The sequence below is a fragment of the Podarcis bocagei genome (genome assembly GCF_964188305.1).
Source record: "Podarcis bocagei genome assembly, chromosome: 2".
NCBI classification, from domain to species: domain Eukaryota; kingdom Metazoa; phylum Chordata; class Lepidosauria; order Squamata; family Lacertidae; genus Podarcis; species Podarcis bocagei.
In genome coordinates, this window is record NC_138126.1 from 42,924,066 (window position 1) to 42,947,808 (window position 23,743).

At 41.6% G+C, this 23,743-nt stretch overlaps 1 protein-coding gene across 7 annotated transcripts in view; it reads right to left on the reverse strand.

Annotated features, from left to right (window-relative positions):
• The window catches only part of TMCC1 (transmembrane and coiled-coil domain family 1), a 128,671-nt gene that overhangs the window by 21,143 nt on the left and 83,785 nt on the right, over positions 1 to 23,743 (reverse strand). The window contains exon 1 of one of the 7 annotated variants that reach the window (XM_081184161.1): positions 22,332 to 22,510. The exons of 4 other annotated variants lie outside the window; for them this stretch is intronic. In XM_081184161.1, the coding sequence (XP_081040287.1) occupies positions 22,332 to 22,361 (30 nt within the window). In that variant the 5' untranslated portion in view covers positions 22,362 to 22,510. Of the gene's footprint in view, positions 1 to 571; positions 712 to 14,833; positions 14,876 to 22,331; positions 22,511 to 23,743 lie in introns of those variants that run through there. 2 more of the 7 variants (XM_081184162.1, XM_081184158.1) reach the window with 2 other exon arrangements.

Sequence of the window (23,743 nt, forward strand, 5' to 3'; positions counted from 1 at the left end):
TCAGTCTCTTATTGTGTGACTGTGTGTTCATGCTTCCTTTCCACATACGATCCTGGGCCAGCACGGATCCCAATCTGTTAAAAACCACTTTGTGAAACTTTGTTTGAAAAGCAGCCTATAATTTTTTTAAAAAATAAAAAATACAGTTGGAATGTGGGGGCCACATCCCCCAGAACAGGAGTATGCTTGTGCAAATGGCTGAATGGGTGAGCATCCGAAGTAAGGTTCATTCAACACTATGAGGTATCAATATCATGACTGTATCTAAACTTCCAGGATGATTCACCTTCGTTCTCATGTACCCACCCGAGTCTGAAATCTACATCAATTTACTGAGCACAAAAATTCCATAGCAGCCAGAGATGCTGAAACTCTCCCAAACAAAATATACTGGTATGTAGCCAAGCCTCAAAAATGTCTACAATGGGAAAAGTCACATGGAAATGAAATTAGCATTTAACTTTCTCAACATATTGACTACTCTTATTAAGTAAACCCTTAATAAAAACTTAACTACAATTGTTTTTTTCTTTTTAACGGGAAAGAAAGGATCCCCCTTTCTCTAACCTACCTTGGCTTTTCTGAGCCGCAATAGCTGTTCCCAGTGCATGACTTGAACAAAGGAGCAACATGCCTACAATAGCTCTGCTGAAAGCTATTCTACACTCACTCGCTGCATGCAGTAAAATGAAGTCTTAAGGAAGGTGGCTTAATACAGAAACCAATGAATCATTTAATTACTCAGCAGCTCCTCCCCAAACAGGGAAGGCATTAGTTCATGAAAAATAACAGCATGACATCATGTGAGCTGTGGACTCTTAACACACAGGCTCTCTCTCTCTCTCTCTCTCTCTCTCTCTCTCTCTCTCTTTAAAAGCAGTCCAGAGAAAACAAAGGAAGCTGTAAAGACTTGCCAGCAGATGAAACATGATTCCGCCCTACCTACCACACATAGTTGAGAACCAATGCAAAGGGTAAGTTGGAGCCAAAAGGTGTCATCTGAGGTGGAAGGCACCCAAGGAGGAAGGGGCAATCTTGAAACCACACCAACCTTCACAGTGTGTTCTGCCAATGGAGCAAGTTAAGCTATTTAAACAAAATTAAGAATAGAATGGTTTAAGAGTGACTTGACCCAGTATTAAAATAAATTCAAGAGGTGTAGACATTGAAAGCACTATAGGATTTTTTTTGGGGGGGGATATTAGTAATCCCCTACATTAAAAATGGAAGGAAGTTAAATATGTACACATTTATGTTCCACAACTCTGAGGGGTCACAACTCTTAACTACTGACTGCATGTCCCATTAGCAGCAATCACCAGCGGGTGATGCAGGTAGGAAAAATAAACTGCACTATGCCTACTATAGATAAAAGCTGTTCAAGTGCTATAAAAAGTAAAGGGACCCCTGACCATTAGGTCCAGTCATGACCGACTCTGGGGTTGCGGCGCTCATCTCGCTTTATTGGCCGAGGGAGCTGGCGTACAGCTTCCGGGTCATGTGGCCAGCATGACTAAAGCCGCTTCTGGCGAACCAGAGGAGTGCATGGAAATGCCATTTACCTTTCCGCCAGAGCGATACCTATTTATCTACTTGCACTTTTGACATGCTTTCAAACTGCGAGGTTGGCAGGAGCAGGGACCGAGCAACGGGAGCTCAACCCAACGTGGGGATTCGAACCGCCGACCTTCTGATTGGCAAGTCCTAGGCTCTGTGGTTTAACCCACAGCGCCACCCGCGTCCCTCAAGTGCTGTAGATAAGGCTTAAATTAAGATGTACCAAAATAAGGCACTCTCTTGGGCAAGGCTCATCTACAAACACACATATACACACACAAAAACCTACTGCAACGAGTACTTGCTCCTGGACCTTGAGTTTTCTTTGCAGTTTGCAAACTTGACATAGCCAGCAAATTTCATTTTACATGTAGCTTCTGTGTGTGCTATCAGACTTAACTCTTTCTAATGCCCTCTTCTGTTAAATCTTTGGCTCTAAAGCTGAAATCAATTTTTAAAAAACTTTAGACCAGGTGATACTAGGAACCTTAGTTAGCCCTTTAACTGCAACTCTAAGCTAGTGGGTAAATATTAATCCTACTTTTTGACAAAACTGAATTGCTTCCTGAAAGTGGAGCTCTCCAAGTGTAAACAGTTTTATTGCTCAGGAAAAGCAATGAATGATCTCAGTTCCTCAACTGAGCGCATGGCGCACTAGTCACTAGGCACACTTACAAGGGCTACACATACAGTGAGGGGGGAAAGTATTTGATCCCCTGCTAAATTTGCCCGTTTGCCCTCTGACGAAGAAATGACCAGTCCATAATTTTAATGGTAGGTTTACTGTAGCTGTGAGAGACAGAATAACAACAGGAAAACCCCCAGAAACCCAGAAGACAAAAGTCAGAGATTGATGTGCATGCAAAGAATAAAGCTGGTTTTAAAAGGGTTTTAGATAGCCATTGATAGTCTTGTCCTCGATAACTATTGTCATGCATGCTACAATGGCCATGTATCAGAGGTGGTACCCCACTCAATTTCAGTGGGGAATGTTCCGTTGCGTTCATGTTCCTGCATGCATCTGGTTCCCATAGGCCAAAGGTTTTCAACCTTTTTAGGTTCACGGCTCCTTTGACCAACTACATTCTTTCTTCGGTACCCCAGTGAGGCTCAGGAGCCTAGTTATGTCACCCCTTGCCTGCAGAGCTGGCAGCCCCTCACCCCTTTTTGACCACCCTCCTTTGTGGAGTGTTTCCTCAGCCTCCTCTCTTCTACCCTCTCCTTGGGAGTCCTCTGGGCAGCCGCAGCTGCCACCACTGGTCTCTGAGCTCCCCACCCCCACCCCCAAAAGAGGTACCTCCTCACACTGCCACACAGAGGTCTGGGAAGCCCCCCCCCCCCCGGCCAGACCCAGAGGCACCATTTGCCTGGGGAGCTTGTAGCCAGAGCTGCTGCCACAAACATCTGTGCAAGCCTTTGGGAGGCAGAGACGCAATAGGGCATCAGAGGGAGGGAGGGAGGGAGGGAGGGAGGGAGGGAGGGAGGGAGGGAGGGAAAGAAAGAAAGAAAGAAAGAAAGAAAGAAAGAAAGAAAGAAAGAAAGAGGGACAGAGGTCAGTGCTGGCCACGGCACCCCTGACCATGATTTAGGGTACCCCAGAATGCCACGGCACACTGGTTGAAAACCACTGCCACCGGCATCTGGTTGGCCACTGTGGCTACAGAATATAGGACTAGGTGGCCCTTTGGTGTGATCCAGCAGGGCTTATGATCGTAAGTGGCTTTTTGTCTGAATCACTTATTTCTGAAGGTGTGTTTGAAATTTCTCATGAGAAGTAGCAATCGACACTATAATTAGTCTGACAATGTGCTACTCCTTACAGTTTCAGGTTTTTTCCAGAAACTGTGCACAGAGTGGCAAACAAGAAAATGAAGTTTCTCTATGCATGTGCACCTGTTGACCCATCTATACAAATAGCAAGTGCTTTCGGATTTCAGAAAACTGGGTCAAGAGCAGTGTTGTGTCTTTATCCAGGGAGTAACTGCCTTGGATTGATGTCATAGTGTATGGCTATATAGTAAGTTGCATTGCCAAACTTGGCTCTTAACCACTAGCTAATAACTATTTACGTTGAACTTACCAGTTGCATTTCATTTTACAGCTTTGATAATTGTAAGTTCATTCAAATAACCCTTATTTCAACTATAGGGCAGGTTTCAGAGACAAGTGAGGGAAGGTGATGGAGGTATTCTAACTCTGTTGAACTCCAAAAAGGTGTTATCTGGCATGTGATAAGCTTTGACTTTTAAAGCAGGGCTCCGAAAAAAGACATGCACGTTCCAAATCTAGTTGAAAGAGTTTAGTGATTGTTAAAGGGGAGGCCCTACTTCTTCCAGTCACTGTGATTTTCTCTCTGGAATTTTGAGGACAGCCCTGCTTGAAGATCTTAATAGGCAGCCGCATCACACAAGGAGGAAGGAGGAGTCTTTGAACCATGCAGGTATGTAGGGCTTTAGTAGTCAATAAGCACCTTGAATTGGGCTTGGACACAAACTGACAGTCAGTGTAAACACTGTAATGTAGGTAGTAGATGGGCGTACACACATAGCCTTATCAGTTACATTCTGCATCACTTGAATTGTCTGGACCATTTTCTAGGGCAGCCCTTGAGGAACACAGCTTTGAACATGTCTTACCATGGAACAGTGGCAAACAAAGTTTAAGGAATCTCTGGCCCACGTGCCTAGTTAGGCCCATAAGGCCTCACCCTTTTGCCTCACAAGGCATTTTGGCCAAGCCACCTCCACCTGCCCTCCACCTGACATCAGAAATAGGCATGCAGAGACCTGGCTCAAGCCAATAGGGAGTTTGCAGGCACACCTACAAAGCCCCAATGATCATCTGATTAGTGCTGATCACTAATACTTTGCCTGCATAGTTTGATTTCACGTGGGCAAAATAGGGTCACCTCACATCATTGTGACATCAGGTGAATGACAGGCTCCACTAACCTGCCAAACATGGTTCACAGGGCTTGGGGAAAATAATAATCTGGATTACCGGCCAGAAACAATACAGACTAAAACACATCCCTGATTAACTGAGCAGCACACTTTTTAAAAAATGTTTATTATTATAGTAACTGCAGACTGGAGGCACCATTTATTCAAAGCAGTTTTCTTAATTCCTAGCAGATAAGAGGAAGCTGTTAACATCATTGGCTGTGCGTTTCTTGATGGGTTTAGCTACTAGCTGTACCCAGAGTGTGTGAGGGATGGGGCACGCGGAGGGTGATGTTCACCCTCGCGAGTCTTGCCTGGCTGCTGAGCGCTTACCCAGCAGGGCGGGGGGGAAGGGGACTGATGGCGGGGGTGGCAACCCCCTCAATATTGTGGGGGGCTGAGCCCTGTGCCCCAAAATATTAAAGTGGCTGAAGCCCCCTCTGCCCCATATACTTGGTGCCGTTGTGTTGGAAGAACAAGAAGCATATGTACTTGGGCCCAGAGAAGAGCAGTGATGAGTTTGCCCTGTCCCAGACAGAGCAGGAGTAAGGTGATGCCTTCATACAGCAGCAAGAGTAACCAACCTTCACCAAGGCCTGAAGATTCCCTTTGAAATCCTGCAGATGACCTAGATGTTCTCTGATCCATATATAATGGGTGTATTTGTTGTATAGCTGGTTTTTAAACACATAAATTATAAAAGAATGTTTCTCATAGGATGTAGTGGTCACTTTAAAAGAGGGACAGTTTTATGGAATCCTTTTGTAGAATAAAAGGCGAAGGGGCCTTCTTGGTGCTCGCCCCCGCTTTGTGAAACACCCTCCCGTCTGATGAAAAGGAAATAAACAACTATCTGACTTTTAGAAGACATCTGAAGGCAGCCCTGTTCAGAGAAGTTTTTAATGTTTGATGTCATATTGTGTTTCAATTTGTATGAAGCCACCGAGAGTGGCTGGAGGAACTCAGTGAGATGGGAGACTTCTTCTTCTTCTTCTTATTATTATTATTATTAGTAGTAGTAGTAGTAGTATTAATTCTGCAGACCGGTTTCTGAAGATTATTTCAGTTGTGATGGGAAAAGAGCTCTAATTCCCAAAATGCTTTTATTCTGGTGAGGTTAGACTAAGGAAAACTTGATAAGCAATCTTAATTACCAAAACTTGCATGACAGATTTTACTGATGCTTTAAAGGAAAAAATCCATTTCCCTAATTATGGGTAAATTACATTTCTTCTGGCTCTGTTAAAACAAAAAATATGTAGTGCTGCGGAGTTGTAGTTTAAAATTTTGTTGCTTTTTGTTGACTGCAAGGATGATTATTTGCCCAGAAAAGCACCCTAAACATATTTTTGATAAATAAGTAAATAATAAAACAAATTGGGATATTTTTTCTGCACCAGATAGCTTATAACCCAGTGCTGTTTTGAGGCACATTCCACCTTGAGTGATCATGTTTATAGTCTGCTTGTTAGAAGAAAGCTCTGCGGTTATTATCCATTAGTATGTCTGGAAATGAAACAGAAATTGGATGGCTTTCTGTCATGGGTTATTTAGTTGTGTTTCCTACATCGCAGGAGGTTGAACCACATGACCCTTTGGATCCCTTCCAATTCTATGATTCTATGAAATCTGCACTTTCGCAACTGTAATTTAACTACATGTTGTCTATCCAGTGTTTAGAGAGACCCAAAATCCAAGCCCTGTATAAGAACTTACATGATGTACACTTACATGAGTGTCCTTTGCAAATCTGCATGTCAGTAAAGCAAATGTCCTAACTTGACATGCAACCGAGAGAAATCACTAAAAACTATGACTGACTGCATCAGGTCCTCAAAAGACGCCTGAATGAGCTAGCCAACAGCTATTCTGCACCATGTGGATTATTGTTCAGTATCTCCACCGGAAATTATTGGTGCCCTGCTACGATGCATACATATAATTCCGCTGACAACTCCTCTCATCTGACATCATCCTTAACATAACACTGTTTACTCAGCATGCTGGCAAGTTCATATCACTGTTTTGGTATTGATTACTCTAGATAGCAATCTGGCGTTTCTATTAGCAGAAGTCTTATCTGAACATTTAAAGCTGCTGTTAAAAAGTATTTTTAAAACAGCACCTGCACATTAATGCTAAGGTTCATAGAAGAAGAATATAGTAACCACAACTTAAATGACTGAACTCTTAGATCGAACTATAAGTATCAGTCAAGATTGCTTGAATGCAAGGAAGGCTCTATGTGGGGAACCAAGCAGTGTGTGTGTCTGTGTGCATGCGCGCGCATGCGCGCCAAACACTCCTGAAAATGCCCCTAACTCTCCCTGTTGGTGGCTTATTTTTAGTATTGTGAGATCAGCTGGAGGAAAATAGGTTAATAATGACCCGAGAGGATAATGGCAGGAAGCAACAGATCAGTGGCAGTTTATATGCTTTACATCAGGGTTGAGGAGCCTCTGTCAGCCTGAGGGCCACATTCCCTTCTGGCCAACCTTTCAAGGGCCACAGGCAAGAGTGGGGCAACACTGAATGTTAATTCTAACTCTGTACAGTAGGCTAGTTTCTACACACACACTCATCAGTGTTAGAAACTCAAAATATATAAGCTAATCGCCAAATGGCACCTTAAACCTAGGTTACAGTTGCCACAATGGAATGTCTAATCACCATTGTTATTACTATTAGAATTATTATTCATTTCATTTCTATACCACTTTATATTTTAAAGGGGAAAAAACTCAATGTGGTTTACACTGGGAATGGACAGACAAGTCCCAGGCCCCTGTGGGACGGTGTGAGAAGGCACCTCTCTTTGGGGCAGGGGGGTGCAGCTCAGAGATCAGGAGTGGCAGCAGCAGCTGCCCAGAAGACTCCCATGGAGATGGGAGAAGAGAGGAAGCTGAGGGAACACTCCACAAAGGAGGGTGTTCCAGAAAAAGTGAGGGGCTGCCAGTTCTGCAGGCAAGGGGCGACATAATTGGGCTCCTGAACCCCACAGGGGTGCCAGAGGAAGAATGTAGTTGGTCAAGGGACCTGTGGACTCAAAAAGGTCGAAAACCTCTGTTCTAGGGCATTCCTTTCTCTCAGGACACTCATATCTCATTAATGTGAATGGGATCACCAAATTACCTAGCTGTACCATTAACTATAACCTTATAACCCTTGTGACTGGACCAGCCTTTTGCACAGGGCTAAGCCTCTTTTCCTCAGCTGGGATAGTCTGGCCTCAGTTGTCCATGCACCTTGGAACCTGCATGTTGAGGCCTTGTTGGTTGTTCCACTACTGGCGACAGACTCATTAGTGTTGACTCATGACAGGGCCTTCTCAGTGGTGGTTCTCCCTTTGTGGAAAGCCCTCCCTGGTGAGATACATCTTTCATTGGCTTGCAGGAGGAATATCAAAACATTATTGTTTACCCCAGGCTCCTGATGCTTGATACTGTCACTGGTAACTCTGAAATCATTGGCTGAGAATGTCACTTATTTTAGAATGCTTTAATGATATGCTGTTGACTGCCCTAGGCACCTTTAGAGGGATATAGATGGAAGAAATAATAATAGCAGCAATAGTAGTAATACCAAAGTTTCTTCATTCCAGCAATTTTCACAGGTGGCTAGACTAAAAGCTGTCTGTGATCCAAACATAACTGATTTTATAAGCCTAGGTCATATGACACAAAACGAGAAACACTAACAAAGCTTAATGTTTTGTTTAAGCAATTCTCTTACTAGCTTGCTGTTAAATGCAAGAAGCATTTTAAGATCCAACTGGTGTGCAATAGGATTCATGCCCTGGTAGAAATAGGTAGTTCAAAAATTCTACAAAAGACACAGATAAATCAAGGCAGATGGGTAACTAGCTGTGTAATAATCCTGCTAAGAATGCTCTAATTAAAGGAACAGTGACTCATCATGATTCATCACACAGTCCAACTGCAAGGGCCTAACCCACTGGGAATCCAGAGTCAAAACATGGTGCACATGGACTGTGTGGCTTGTATAAGGAACTCCAGTTCTGAATTACTAAATCTGCTGCTTAGAGACTATTAGCACCACTTCTGTCATCTGTTAATGAAGTGGATCTGGGCAGCTTAATGCTGAAAATATTGTTATATGCCACCCTATCTTTGAGCGGTGTGAGATTCCAGAGGTACCAGGCACACTTTAACCCAGGGGGACACAGACTCTGGTGTCTTTATGATGTATGGTTTATTTACACACATATATAATCTGAAACCTACAGTGGAAGGGCCACAGCCTTCCTCCCCCGGAAGTTTCAGTCTCTCTCATAGACACAGAAGCATCCTTGCCTTTTTCAGAGAATGGTTGTATCCCACATGTTCTAACCGAAGATCAGGTCTTTTGTAACACAGAGAGAGGCCCTACTATCTGCATTCTCACACTTAGTTCTTTGATGATTTGTTCTGCTAACGGCTCACTACTCCCAGGCTATTACCTCAAACAAGCTTTTACAGGGGTTGATTGCCTAGGATTAAAGGGGGTGCAAGAAACACAATTTGGGAAGTTTTCCGAGGTTCATTAACTCTCACATGCTAATTGCAGGGGCTTTGAAGTGGGTCTTACATGTTCATACAGACTTATCTGAAGACAGAAGGATCTGTCATCCTGTTTTAACATACCAGTTCTAAAGTCTAACACTGATTAAACCCAGGCATTAAGCCTCCCACCAAAAGACCTGGTCTAGGGTTAGCAAGGTTATTAATATTAAGATACCAGCAGTTAAATGCTTATTTCTATTGGCAGAGACTGGTAAAAATATGCAAGTATTTAAAAATGCAGCTGATACAATACAGCAATAAATTATTTGATTCATTCCTCCTGCTCCCATCCTTTCACTTCAGTAGACAATGAGTAGACGCTACCTCACCTTTAAAGTTAAGATTATTTCCTGTTATTATTGTAGGCCAGCTCAAACATGTTATGAAATTTGCAAACGAACAGTGACTAAATAAATATTAATAGGATGACAAAGTTTACGACACCAGACACACATACTCACATGTGTGTCACAAACCTCCTGCAGATTTAATAGATTCTAACTGACATCTCCACAAACAGCAAAGATTAAAAAAGGAGGGCCTACAGTGATATCCACCTAATTCTCTAGCACTTTATCACTTCATTTAATCAGTAAATATGGAAGAAGCAGAAGTATATGTGTGTGAGGTGTTAAGGGAGGTGTTAAGAGATTGTTTCCACTGCAGGTGCAGTGTTGCTGTGAGGAATGTTACTTCTGCTGCCACAAGGCCTTAACCTCAGAGCACAAACACTGACCCCTCAGTCTAACTGCTCCACATTCACTTTGTGGTGACAAGGGGTCCCAATAAAAGCAGGGGCTCTGCATAGGGCAGAGCAACCTCTTTTCCAGGATTATAGAGAGCAATAAAGTTCCTGGCAGATCCTCAAGAGTAAAGATCCTCATCTCCCCTTTTTCTAGTTCACAGAAAGGACAATTGATCTTGTTTAATAGAAGACACTCTCTACCCAAAATATAAACAAACTGAGCCAATGGAATGGTGCTTTTTCCTGCTTGAATATTCTGCAGCCATTTCTACCATGTATTTATTGTAACCAAATGCTCTGGGCTCATATTACTAGAGTGCCCGTTCCACATATGAATAAGAATGAAGAGGGAATTTCTTGGGTCAACTATCTTTTAACATTAAGTTATCAAAGTGTAATGTAAACATTTTATCTGCATACCAAACTTGAGGGATAACAGAGGTATTAATAACTTAATAAGCAGGGGCCTCTCATACTTCCACCATTTACTGAAACGCAGATGCATAGAAAACCTGGGATTTTCCACATTTGTTTCTATTCATGTTGGAATATGATGCTTGATGTGGCAGCTTATAAAAACCTAAAAAGATGGCAAATTTATTTCTGAAGATCACTGGTTTAATGATAAGGGCATGTGCCCATACAGGCTGCTCTTTCCAACACCAAGGATGATTCTGCAATATGTTCAGGCTTCCCATGAAATGCACATTGTACAACTGAAAAGCAAAGCAAGCATTTGCATCAAAATATGTGGCTGACCTAGGCAGCTATGTGACACATCAATTTTACTAATATTACTCCTCATAAAGAATGTGCCATTTATATTCAAGATTAACACTCACTCAGACAGGAGCTCTTACGCTTCCAAGCTTCTTAACTGCAGATGTTAAAAATGACTCAAGGATTATAAAAAGCCAAGCCAGCAAGGGAGGGGGGAGGAGCATATCTAAGAATATTGCTTATTAATGAGCCACTGGAGTTGTAAACAGAGCAGCCAAATCAGACGCAGCAATGCTTTTCTGCAGGATCTCACCTTGCCAGGTTCACTGAAATGATTTTCACAGCACACACAGGTACAGCAACACCACATAAACATTGCCGCATGGCCCGTCTGCAACGCCCTGCTCAGTGCTAGGTACTGCTAGGACTGTCGCCCAGACCAACTACTCTGCTCCCTACATCTGTGAGACTGAAAGAGCTCTGGGCACTTGCTGTATAAACAGACCATTTGCCAAAACAAGCAGCCCTGTGTGCTCCACTATCACTGATGCAAATGAATAGTTACACTGAGCTCAAGCATGGTATATGCTTTTCCTTCAGCAGAGAACATTTTAAAAAAATGCAAGCTCAGCGTCACTTAAATTTAAAGCTACAGAGCACACAACTGTTATGCCCATTACAGCTCCAGGTCAATTACAATTCACTTTCCTTATATATGCTTCTCTGCTCCTGGGTGTTGGAAGTAACTTATGCTAGCTACTGAGGCCTTTGGCTCCTCCTCCCACCCCAAGTTTACAAGCTCTGCAATGCCTTGGAGCCAGGGTGAATAGGTGTATAGGACCTGGATACAAGGACAGTTAGAGGGAAAAGCTTTCGAGTGGTTTTGAGCCAGATAACAACTTTGCTGTAGGAAAAGCAAAACAGAAACACCAGAAAAACCAAAGCATAACAAACTTTATCAAGGCTGGCATTAATTAAGAGTGAGGAACTACGTGGGTATATTTTTCAACTCATCAATGCAGATCTTTCAAGGGGCATCAAAGATGTTTGTTCCCAACTGTCAGGGAACTGACATCGGAGCGAGAGGCGAAGGGGAGGCTCCCAGATGATGCTGGCGAAGGACCCAGCAGCAGGGGGAGAAACAGCTCAGTAGAGGGGGAAGCCAATCAGTGCAACACCAGGGATAAAGGGAGGCAGACGGGGGAAGTGGAGAGAGGGCTCCAGGACTCTTCACTGGACATCAGTGAGGAGAGCCCAGGTCCTCCGCTACCCACGCCTTCCCTGCGCAGAAGACTCCCGCGCAGTGAGAGGAGGAGGAGACTGGGTGTCAAACAACTTTTATGTTGGAAGAGGTTCAAGAAATGGCCACTGACGGATTCTGCCAGTGACTGAGGCAGCCGCGATGAGAAGGGGCTGTGCAGTCAGAAAGGTTTAACAAGGCAAATTAACCGAGAAAGGCACCAGTTTACGCACGAGTAACTCATACCTATTACACCAACTAATCAATGAGATCTCAGGAGAAATTCATCCATGTAACCCAGTCAACTAATTTAATGTACCCCTGCTCCCCTGCAGTGGTAAACTGGATCTTTGCACCTGACTAAGGGCAAGAGTGGAATGCAAAATAGAGGACACTGTTGTTGGTACAAGTGGTAGAGAAGTATTGAATGCAGAAATGCAACTTAAGAGTTTTACAGCTTGCTCATTGTTCCTTCATTGGAAGCATCTCATCATATTGTGATATGTGATTGAGCTTTCCCAATAGAGATGCCAGATTAAGACACTGTTCCAATACTATGCATGATGTTCGGTTGTGAAATCAGTAGAATGTAGTTTTATGATTTTGTGGTTTTTTTATGGAATTTATTGTTAGCCACCCTGATATCCTTGAGGGAGGACAGAATATGAATTATTTTTAAAAATAAAAAGCTAACTAAGGTAACTTGGGTAGAGACTCCAACTTTCTGACATTGCCACTGTAGAAAAACCAACTTTCCATTATGAACACTGCTGCCATAAAACAGTCTGGACATGAGCTGGATCTAGATTTACCAATCTAGAGGTGGGAAGGAGATTTCCTATTGTTCTCTCTCCCCCCTACAGACAACAGTACCACCTTCTACATTGTACATGACAGATTTTCAGGAGAACAGACAAAAAACATCTCCCCTCTGCCCCTTCCAGCAGGAGATCCAACCTTGCACCTGTGTGGTCAAGCTCCTGATATCTTTAACCTGGCAGAGACTTATCTCAAAACATTGGGAAGGAATTCAACATGCTCATTTTATAGGATAACTCATATAGTAGGCAACGGCAACTTGGAAGAAGTTCATTCCTGTTCTAATGAGATTCATTGTCTGATACACAGTGACCCACGAAGACTCTCAAAGAGATACTGTAACTGTCCACACTGCACACTGGGACAATTGAGACATCACAATAAAGCATGGTTTATCATTATGGGAGGGAGCTATAAGGAACCTAAGGCTTGCATGTGCTCCCTCACATACACACTCCTGCAAAGCTATAAAGAGGAGACTGGAAGCTTTGGCTTCCAGTTTTGATTAACTGCAGCTTGTTGTTTCATCCAAACCTGACATACTGGTTACTCTTAGCCATGTTTTGTTGAAACAAACCAGCTCCATAACCCACAGACTACACTACAATAATTAAGGTCAACCAGTTTATCGGGTTTAGATGAAACAACAAGCTGCAGTTAATAATAATAATTTTAAAAAAAAAAAACTAGAGCAAAAGCTTCCAATCTCCTTCTCTTAGATAAGCTGGAAACCTGCAAGCTCAAAACTTGTTGGATGCTCATAACACCTGCAGTTAACCAAGGCTCCTTTCCAAGTCTGTTTGGAACCAAGAAGTTTAGACAAATGAGGAAGGAGCAGTGTAATGTCCTTGCCAAAACAATGCTAGCAGGATAAATTAAGTACTCTAAGATTTAAAGTTGATAGACGCTCTCAGAGCAGACATGGTGAACATTTCTATGGGTTTCTCTCCAGGGATGCATTGGGATTGGTTGAACATGACACAAGTATAACATCTCGTGTGTGTGTGTGTGTGTGTGTGTGTGTGCCAGCTAAAGAAAATACTGCATTCCAAAGCACTGGCAGAATAATTCAGAGATGGAAGAATAGATTCATCAATGAATTTGGTGAGCTGAGGATTCTTTCTCACGTACAGGACAATAAGTCAACTCAGTGCCTGTTAATGTCACATGTAGAGCTTCCTCAAGCTTGATGGGGACAGATTCTGTTGCTTATTCCTCTCAATTGGGTGCAAGGTGCGGGGGAGAGAAGAGTGTGGAAATTGTTATATTGGAACTCAAAACCTTTATCCAGCAAATTCATATATATGATTATCCAGGTACTTATAAACCACATTTATCTATAACAAAGAATGCAAATATTTCAGTGGTACATGAAAGTACACTAGCAGTCTAAAAACTGATCATATTTCTATACATTGAAGACTGCATATTAATCTCAACATAAGTTCTGGGCTGAATTGGTTTTGCCTGTTTTCAACACAGCCCCCGCTGCCAACAAACAAGAACCCCTCTTATAAAACCTATTTCAATTGAGACCATAGCTAGATGGTGGAAGGGGGCGGGGAATAGCATGCATACCTATGGCCAACAATGCAGCCTTCAGGTCACTAAAAGAATATTTGTTTAAAAAAAACCCCTCTTAGTTATTATCCTTAAATAGTTCAGTTATTGTAGTTTGGTTTCCAATATATTAGAGAATGTTACTCCAAATGAAAGGATTTCTCTGTATAAGCCAGTTTTCATGCAGTGCACTTGTGTGCATACATAAAAGTGTATAACTATTTGTGGAATGCATGGCCCTTCAAAAGGCAGCTTGTTATGTAACTGGGGAAAAGCACTATGAATGGAAGAAAACAGCAGTATGGGTAGGGGGAATGATATGCATGACTGTTTCTTTATATATTGTTGCAACGAACAAACACCCAGAAGAGGAGAGAAAAAGGGGATACTAAATTTCAAAATGTGAACAACATGCAGAAGTCAGCTAAAATATTTTTATAAGTTCATTTTATGCAAAACATTGATTCCCGGGGTAGCCCTCCAGATGGTGTTGGATTACATTTTTCCAGCTAGTATGGCTGAAGGCATACTGTACACACTGGCTCCTTTGATTTGTCTATAATAAAGACAAGTTAAGATCAAGGGGGTGTAATTGAAGGATGAGATTATATGTAATATTCAGAATCAGACAGAAGAATATCCCTATAGAGGGTAACCATATTTTACTGCACTGGCAGATAAAACACACCTGTCTCCCAAATGCCTTCCAATGCATGTGCAGATGGGGGTTCACCCATCACCATTTGCCACTGGACCAGGCCCTCTCAGAGGTCCAGAGAGGCCCATGCAACTTCCAGCTTTTGAGGCCCCTAGCCATAATAAAAAACAAACAAACGACAACACATGAAAACCATATAAGGCACCTAAAAAGCATGGTACATCATTTTTATTTAAAAAAAAATAAAATAATAAGAAATGTTTTATAGTCTTTTTCTTTGCAAAAACACTAATCATTGAGGAAAATTTAGCTTACATACACTGTCACAGTCTACATTAAACATTGCAACTTTTTTCTAAACTAAGAGGTCCCAAATGTGGGGGTTTTTTCTCATAGGGAAGTTGCTCCATCTCCTTAATTATTTGAGTTGCCTTTTTATTTAAGAGCAATTGTATGTTCCAGCAGCCTTGAGGGTTTTCAACGCAAAATCCGTTTCCCAACTCCTTTATGCTGCAAATGTCTGGCACAATGGGGACCTGCCTAAGCTAGACGGCTTTCAGGCAAAAATTTTACGATCTCTGCTACAGGTCCCTAACTGCGTCCCCAACTCCATACTTCTGTTAGAATCTGGTGTATGCCCAATCTCAACTAAAGCATGGTGGACTGCCCTAAAACATTGGCTCAGGATTTCAGTGTTTGATCTAGGGGAGAGTTTGTATCAACATTTGACCAATGAGGAGTTTGTCAGCAAATGGCAGAAAACCATGGCTAGAAAAGCCACCTCTAATGGTCTGTCACCCCCCCCCCCATCTTTTTTATCTGGGTCATGAAGGCACCCTAAAGACACTAAAACAAAGATTATGGGATAATCCACATAGTGACTTGCGACCTCGATCACACACAGTCTGTAGTCCATTGGCTGTAGGAGTAAAATATGGGCATGTCTTTAAGTTAACACCTTACATTAGAAACTTTACAGCACCAAATTATCAAAGGTTATTCACTAAAGCCAGACTAAACGTCTTTCCTTCTGCAGTGTTGGATGGCAGGTTGAGAGGAGTTCCCTACCAGGACAGACTTTGCTCGTGTGCCCAAGACATCGATTCTATAAAACATATTTTGCTGCACTGTGCGAAATACGAGCAAGCCAGGGTTGAACTGATATTGCCCTTGCTGGTACCTTTCCTGGGAAATTCAGAGGCTCACTATGTGAGGTTCCTATTGGAAGACCAGACAAATGCTAGAAAATTAGCAGTGGCGAAGTTTTTATCGGAGGTTGCAAGACCCAATGATACCTATCTCTAACTCTGAACAAAATACTAAATTTTATCACCACAGGTGAGAGCTGAGTGCAGCATGGGGACCAAAGGTGGACAAACTACCCCAAAGGAGCACAACATGTCCCCCACCAAAGTTAGTACTCCTTCCCTAACACTCTATACACCCCAAACAAGGAGCAGATATCATGATCAGTCACATCTCTTCTTGAAATTTCATCAAGATGACAATTACATTATCTGCTTTGCTTGCCACTCTCTATGAGCAGGAGATGAACTCAACCTGCATGATACAAGTTGTTTATTAACCAACTTTCGACACCCGAAAGAACAGCAGATTTATTGCAATGAAAGCTTTTATCTAAGTATGGTATCTTTACAATGTCACTGGTGTTTTTTTGTGTTTTTCTTTTTACCATAGACTGGCATGTATACCTTTGGAATCTTTCATTGTGAAAAGTTCCAGGAAATACACTTCGCAGGCCAGACCTGGAAGTCTTCAGGCTTTTCTTACCTGGGACCTCTCTTTAGGCCAAACACACATTTGTGGGCATATTTCTTAATATTATACCATATGTTTGCATGGTCTGATTGTTCATCCATGACAGATGGCCATCCAACCTCTGCTTAGAAACCTCCAATGAAGGAGAGTCCACCACCTTCCAAGGGAGTCCATTCTACAATCAAACTGATTTTACCGTCAAGCTGGGGCCCAACCCAAAATTTGGATACAGGACCATTGAATGTGTGGACTAGGTGTCATGGTTTACATGAGAAAATCATAGAATCACAGAGTTGGAATAGACCACAAGGGCCATCGAGTCCAACCCCCTGCCAAGCAGGCAAAGAACCAAGGATATCTGTGGGAGGCAAGGCTCTTCAGCTGAGATACCATGTTATCGAAAATCAAGTATTTTTTATAACCTTAATGTAATTAATCTGCTTTAAACATTTATTGCCTTCAGGGGTTCAAAAGTGTAGATAATAGAGATCTGCTTCACAGCAAGCATGCTAACAACATTTTTTTTCATTTATTAGTCATAGTTCATCATATGAACTCTGAATACAAGTTAAGACATCTAGCATAATAAAAAATATACACTTGGTTAAGTACTTCTACTTCTGTCACATGTTCTGGAAACAAAGGCAACAGTTTGTATATTTCCTTAGCCAAGAAGATATGTCAGTAGTTTCTACAGCATGTTGAACACACACACACACACACACACACACACACACGACAAAAGCAATATTTAAACTGAACCTTAATTTCCCACAAGATTACAAGATAAAATGGGATTTATGGAGCCCCAAGTTCACCTCTGAATGGATCTTTGCCAATTTACAAAACATGCCTGTTTTGCACAACTATACATTCAATACGATCAGTTGTGGATTAATTTTTGCTTATCTTTTACAAACAAAAATTAGCTTACAATATAAAAAGGTAGTAATTAGGATGAATTACTTTCAAGTAAATCATTGGCAGATTTACTTTTTCTAGCTATACAGCTAGAGTTGACAGCTATGAAACTACATAGAGAAAGAAAAGACTTCTAACATAGGAGAATTTCATTTCTGGTTCAGGGAACCCTGTCAATGGTTCAGCTGGGTTTCTTCACTCAAGTCCTCACCAGTTTACCTACAAACAGGAAGCTTGCCTCATTATCAAGTACACAGTTATACTGATTTATTCAGAATGTGAAATGCTTACTTACCATCTACATTTGCTAATCGGCTTGCAACCCAGGCTAGACCTAGAGTCTTGATGCTTAAACCCTGGTATCACTTAGGTTGAAAGAGAACTTAAGAAAACAGGACTCTTGCCAAAACAGAATAGTCTAGCCTACTATACTACAGAGCATGTAAACCCGTAGCATTGGAGGCAAGGTTAATGGCAGGACCTCTGATGAGCTTCACATGAACTTATTTAAATAAGCTAATAACTGAGAGATAATTTTTTAAAAATTCCAACTGCTCCCCAGCACCTGAAGTCTTTAATGATACCAAACACTGGTTCAGTGCTGTTTAATTGTGTGATGTGGTTTGCCACCCTCATAGCAGTAGAGATGTCTACTAATTAGAAGGATCTCTGTTTGACCACAGAACCACTCAAACAAAGTCTGTTTCAGCACGTATACTAGCAAAAGCTAGAGAACACACTGGGTAACACATATATTTTAATCCATATTTAATTTATCCAGTTTGGTAACCTAACATTCCTAGCCCAGTCTGCATGCATATCAGGGTTTATTGCAGACACTAGACTTTGTCCAATGAATATATGCATTAGTACTCTTCCTGCTAGAGAACTGAAACAAAGGAGATATTTTAGTGTGATGGATTGTAGGACTGGGAGTTCTTGCCCCCCAATTCTATCTACTTTCTTTGCTCCATTTAAAATGGCTTATAATTGTCCCCACATTTGGGGAATGCACTCCTAGCATTCCACCTCCCCCTTGTATAGTATCCAAAATATGCATTTAAGAAGTTCAAATATGCATTAGCTCAAATTACAATGCATAAACTTGGCCAAACTAGATATTTAGTCAAAAGCAGCCTTGAGAAGTTGCAACTGGAACAATAGCATAGGAAAGAGGTGGATCCTTTTGTCCTCATCAGATATTTTAATGCTCAAAATAGCCCCCACCCAAGCTTCTTTTCCCCTTTAAGGGTACAAAACACACTTTACCAATCAATACACTGAATAAATCAAGCTTGCTTTACATATCTTGTTTAGCTATAGTTTAGCCTGCAGAGGGCACTCTAGATGAAGATAAAACATTGCATTTGTGAAATCTGTATTCCTAGATGGATTGTGAATTTTTAGATCAATCTCTTATCTTAGATTGCCACAAACACAAATGTTAATGCACACTTATTTATATTATGAATATTTACATGATTAGAAATGTGTGGATCAAATAAATTTTACACGAATCAATTTATAGGTAATTTTAAACATGCTGGAAACATTTTAAAGATGTTCATACTTGCAGTATTAATGAAAATGATGTTTCTAGTTGTGAAAACAGTTTTTGCTCTGGAATGAAAAGGGGGGGAGGGAAGTGACATGATGCTAGAAAAAGCAAAAATCCATTTAAAGAAAGCCCCTAATGTACGCAGCACTTGTTATTTATTTTAAGGATGTAGACCACATTTCTCCACTTCCAAAATGAAAGCACTCAGATGCTTATGCAACACCAAATTTAAAAAACCACACACTATAAATACAAAAAGTAGCACTTAAAAACACTGCCATTCTTTATATGCAATATACATTTGGGGGGGGGGGAATGCATGTCATTTCAGAACACTGTATGACCCACTCTACTAACAGCAAATATATAAATCCCTCTCCACTAACACCAAATGTAACCTAAATCTTTACATGTGTAGCATTTATGAGCTAAAGCAATAATTCAGCAAGAGAAATATGTCTATTTAGATTCCAGTTCACCCAGGGGTTTAGCTCAATCTTCATGTTGCACTGTGATTTTTGGGTGAAGTGCAGTATACAGACTGAGTAAATAATAAATAATTATAATTATAAAGCCAGGCCCTAAACAAATCCTACTGCTTGTTGCTAACCACCTCATCTGGAGAGAAGAATTGTAGATACTTGCAGCTGTAGAAATGAATAATGAATTTGGTGTTGTTAGGATAAGCAACTGTACCACTGATTTCAGGGTCAGCCCTAACATTACGTGGGATGAGGCAGCTACCTCAGGCTGTGTATGCTGGAGGGCAGGAAGCAACAGTGAGGTGCTGGAGGATGGAGCAGTGGCCTGCCTTGAGCCCCTAAGCTAGCCGCCTGTCCTCAAGTGCAGTGATGGATGCTGTCCCTTCAGTACGTGAGATCCAACTGCCAGCTTGGGTGGTTTGTATCCATGAAGCAGGGCATTCGCAGCAAGCAGCAAAACAATTTGACAGATATGAATATAAGAGATGAAGTATATGCCCTACATAAATTGGGCTGATGGCAAAATCAACTTCTAAAAAAAATGCCAGGGTGTGTGGCCAGTATATTGTAGGGACCACGAGGGGAAAAGAGGCGCAACATGCCTGTGTGGTGGGTGCTTTCTTCACAGGTCCAGAAATTTAGACAACTGCAGTACAGTACTTTGTTTCTACACAACCAATATTGCATCACCACTACCTGGCCCTTAAGATTCCTCACAATGGAGGCTGCAAGCATTAAGAACAGGCCTTGCTCCCACAACATTGGAGTCCCACTGGATCAGACAAAAGTCCACCATTCTGCTTTACCTAGTGGCCAACCAGGTGCCTCTAGAAACCACAACAATGCACCTAAGCACAATACTTAGGAGAGGAAGTTATAGCCACTTATACGGGTGGAAATGCAACCAATATACTCAAGAACATCACTGAACCAGCTGAACTGCTTCCTGGCAGGACAGGGTGAAAGAACAGGTTGTGCCACTTCCAACAGACTTGCCAATTGTAACCTGCTCACTTTATTCCACAGAACCTAGTGGGAGCCACTGAGAATCAAATTCCTGTCTGCCAGGTTTTATTTATTATTTATTATTATTTATTTATTGCATTTATATCACACTTTTTCCTCCAAAAAGCTCAAAGTGGTGTACGTACTTGACCCCCCCCCCCATCAATCCCCACAAGAACCCTTGTGACTGAGAGGCAGTGACTGGCATCACTTTGTGATCATGCTAGAAAACAAATGTCAGAGAATCAATGATGTCTTATGAATAAATAAGAGTGTTAGGCTTTGACAAGGGAGACTTGGGTTAAAATCCCACAGGACCACAAAATTCACTGGTCTTGGGCAAGTCACTAATAATCAGACTAATCTGTTTTGGAGATGTTTGTTGTATTACAGTTACCTTCTCCCAATTTAATCTCTTACTACCCATCTTTAATTTGCAACAATTATGCATTGTATTTTAACTACCTATCACTCATTCCACAGCAAATGAAAGGAACTTTAAATGCTCTCTATTTTCACTGTTTAAGCCCCAACAAAGCAGCTCTGTTCTGGGAACAAGAGCACAGAGAACAAATACAGTATGTCATTCTCTTATTTTCATTCCTATGGATTTCTTATTTGAAACTACTCCTCTATCCCCCCCCCCATTTTTTTGCATCTCCTGATACAACTGGTAGTTGACTTTAAAGCTGCACAATGTCACAAGCCACTGAACTTTTATAACCTCTGAGCAAACAAACTGTGATTCAGCCATGCTGACAAAAAATAATCAAATAAACCAAAACTTTCTGCAAACTCAAACAACAAGGAAAGAGTAACCATAGGACAAAGGAAATAAATTCTCTCTGAGGTGGGAGGTGGGAGGATTTATTAAGTTCATTCAAATGGCTGTGTTAAGGAATATTAACAGACCTAACGTAAGCTGATTAGGAAACCAACTTTTACTATATTAAGAGCAGTGAGGACCAAACATTCCAATTTCATAATCAAAGTACCTCATTCCATATTTGCCTGTTAATACTACCAATAAATGCACGAGCTAGATAGACAGAAGAGAGGCAAACTCTGTTTTAACTAAAATATAAATGCTACTCAATGACAAACCTGTGTTTTACCCTTCTGAAATTCTAACATGTTCATGCAGATTGAATTTCAGTTTGTTGCTAAAGCAAAGACTGACCTCAAAGCCCTAAGGGGGGGAAATCACTTTGCATAACTACAAACAGCTCTAATGAGGATGAAAAGGGACAAGAACCTTTTGTATTATGATTTATTTCATAGAAAAGGGCAGCTTTATGATGCCCAATTATTCTTCCATCATAAAAAGCAAGCAAAAAAATGTGCACAAACACACCGTTTGTTACTGGCACTATTTATATGACACAAATGGATCAAAAAACAACCACCATAAAACCATTTCAAGTCCCTCTCATTACAGTTCCAAAACAGACCAAGCAGGCATGCACAACAGAAAAGGTATGGCTAAAGTCATTCATCCAAGCCTCACACTTTCCAATCCTTCTACATGATGAATATGGTTTATGCCTGCTATATATTTCTGATATATTTCATGCTCTCGATCAGCCTGGATAACCAGGACTTTAGTGTAAGTCTACGACAGAATGCACAAAAATAGCAGACAGCAGCTATTTCAAAAATGAATGGAGCATCTTTTGAAGGAATGCTTCATTGCATGTATTCAATGCCTATCTGCATGTTGAGCTTTCTCTCGCTAGAACTTTAGCAAAAGCACCACTAAAGAAGGGAGGGTAACAAAACATACTGTATCAGAAGAGGATGTCGAGGTTTCCATGCTGGCTCTGAAACAAGCAAAAGAACGTGCAGTAAAGCCGAAGGCTTCTCCCTAGCTTGAACATGCTGTCCTAGAGAGTAAGGTTAAGCAGAATGTTGCTCTAGCCTTGTTAGACTGAATTCTGTCCTGCCAATGCAGTATGAATAGAATATGAAGCAGGGGCACCCTAGGCATGTTGGCAGAGCTCTGAGTGGATGTTCCAGAAAGAGAGGGCGACTCCTAACAAGCAAACTGCTCTGTGTGTCACATGAACAATCTTCAGCTGTGTCACGAAGCCCACTAAAAATATTCCCAGCCTCTGACAGAGAAAAACAAAGCTGGAGTTCCTTTTTTTTGTAACAGAACTGCAAGCAAGGATGATTTCTTCCTTACAGATATAGGAAGAACAACACCACATTTCTTTTTTACCCAGAGGGAAGGCAAAAAAGCTACACCACAGACTAATTACATTTTAGCTTTCATAGTGGTGACTTGGAAACAGCTCCCTCCATCCCATATGAACATACCTGCCTCCATCAACACCCACACTTGGAGTTCTGGGCTTCTGTGTCTCCATTTTCTAAAAGATGTTAAGTGGTAATTTGGGGCAGTGGCATCAAAACTATGCAACTCTCTCCATAGGGAAACTTACTTTACTTGTCCTCTGATGGCCTCATGATAGCAGACTACCTTATCTTCTTTTTAAGAGAGCCTTTCAACTTGCCTGAGTGATCTTTCATGATAATTTGACTGTTGCATTTATTATTAACCCTCCATACACACTGGCTGTGTTAGCACATCATGTTAAACCAGGGGTCATAGCCCTTTTGGCCCATAGGCACATCTGCAAACTGGATAAATTGTAATGGGCACCCCTGCCACCCTGCTACTAATCACATACTGAAACCCGGTCTATTGGCTAAAACAGACTGCTTCTTTCAAGCCTAATTTCATGGGTGGGAGGGGTGTGGTGGGGAAGTGGCTCTGTGGGCACAATGGAAGGCCTCTCTGGACACACATGCAGGTACCATGCTGGTAACCCCTGCAGTAAACCATAGTTAACATTTGTGTATCTGAAGAAGTGTGCATGCACACGAAAGCTCATACCAAGAACTAACTTAGTTGGTCTTTAAGGTGCTACTGGAAGGAATTTTTTTATTTGACTAAGGTTTAGTGTGAAGGAGTAGTACATTGGGGCATGCTGCTCAAAAGTGTCTGCTTTGGCCTTACCTGGGCCACAAGGAACAAACCATGAGTGGTAGCCAAAGTCTTTTTAGAGAAAACTACCTGGAGTTTAGACGACACAACATGCCAAGGTTTGCTGCTCCTGAGATGGCAATGGATTTTGTGATGTATCTACCAGCAAGCTGCACATTCATATTAACTATAATAATTCACAGGAC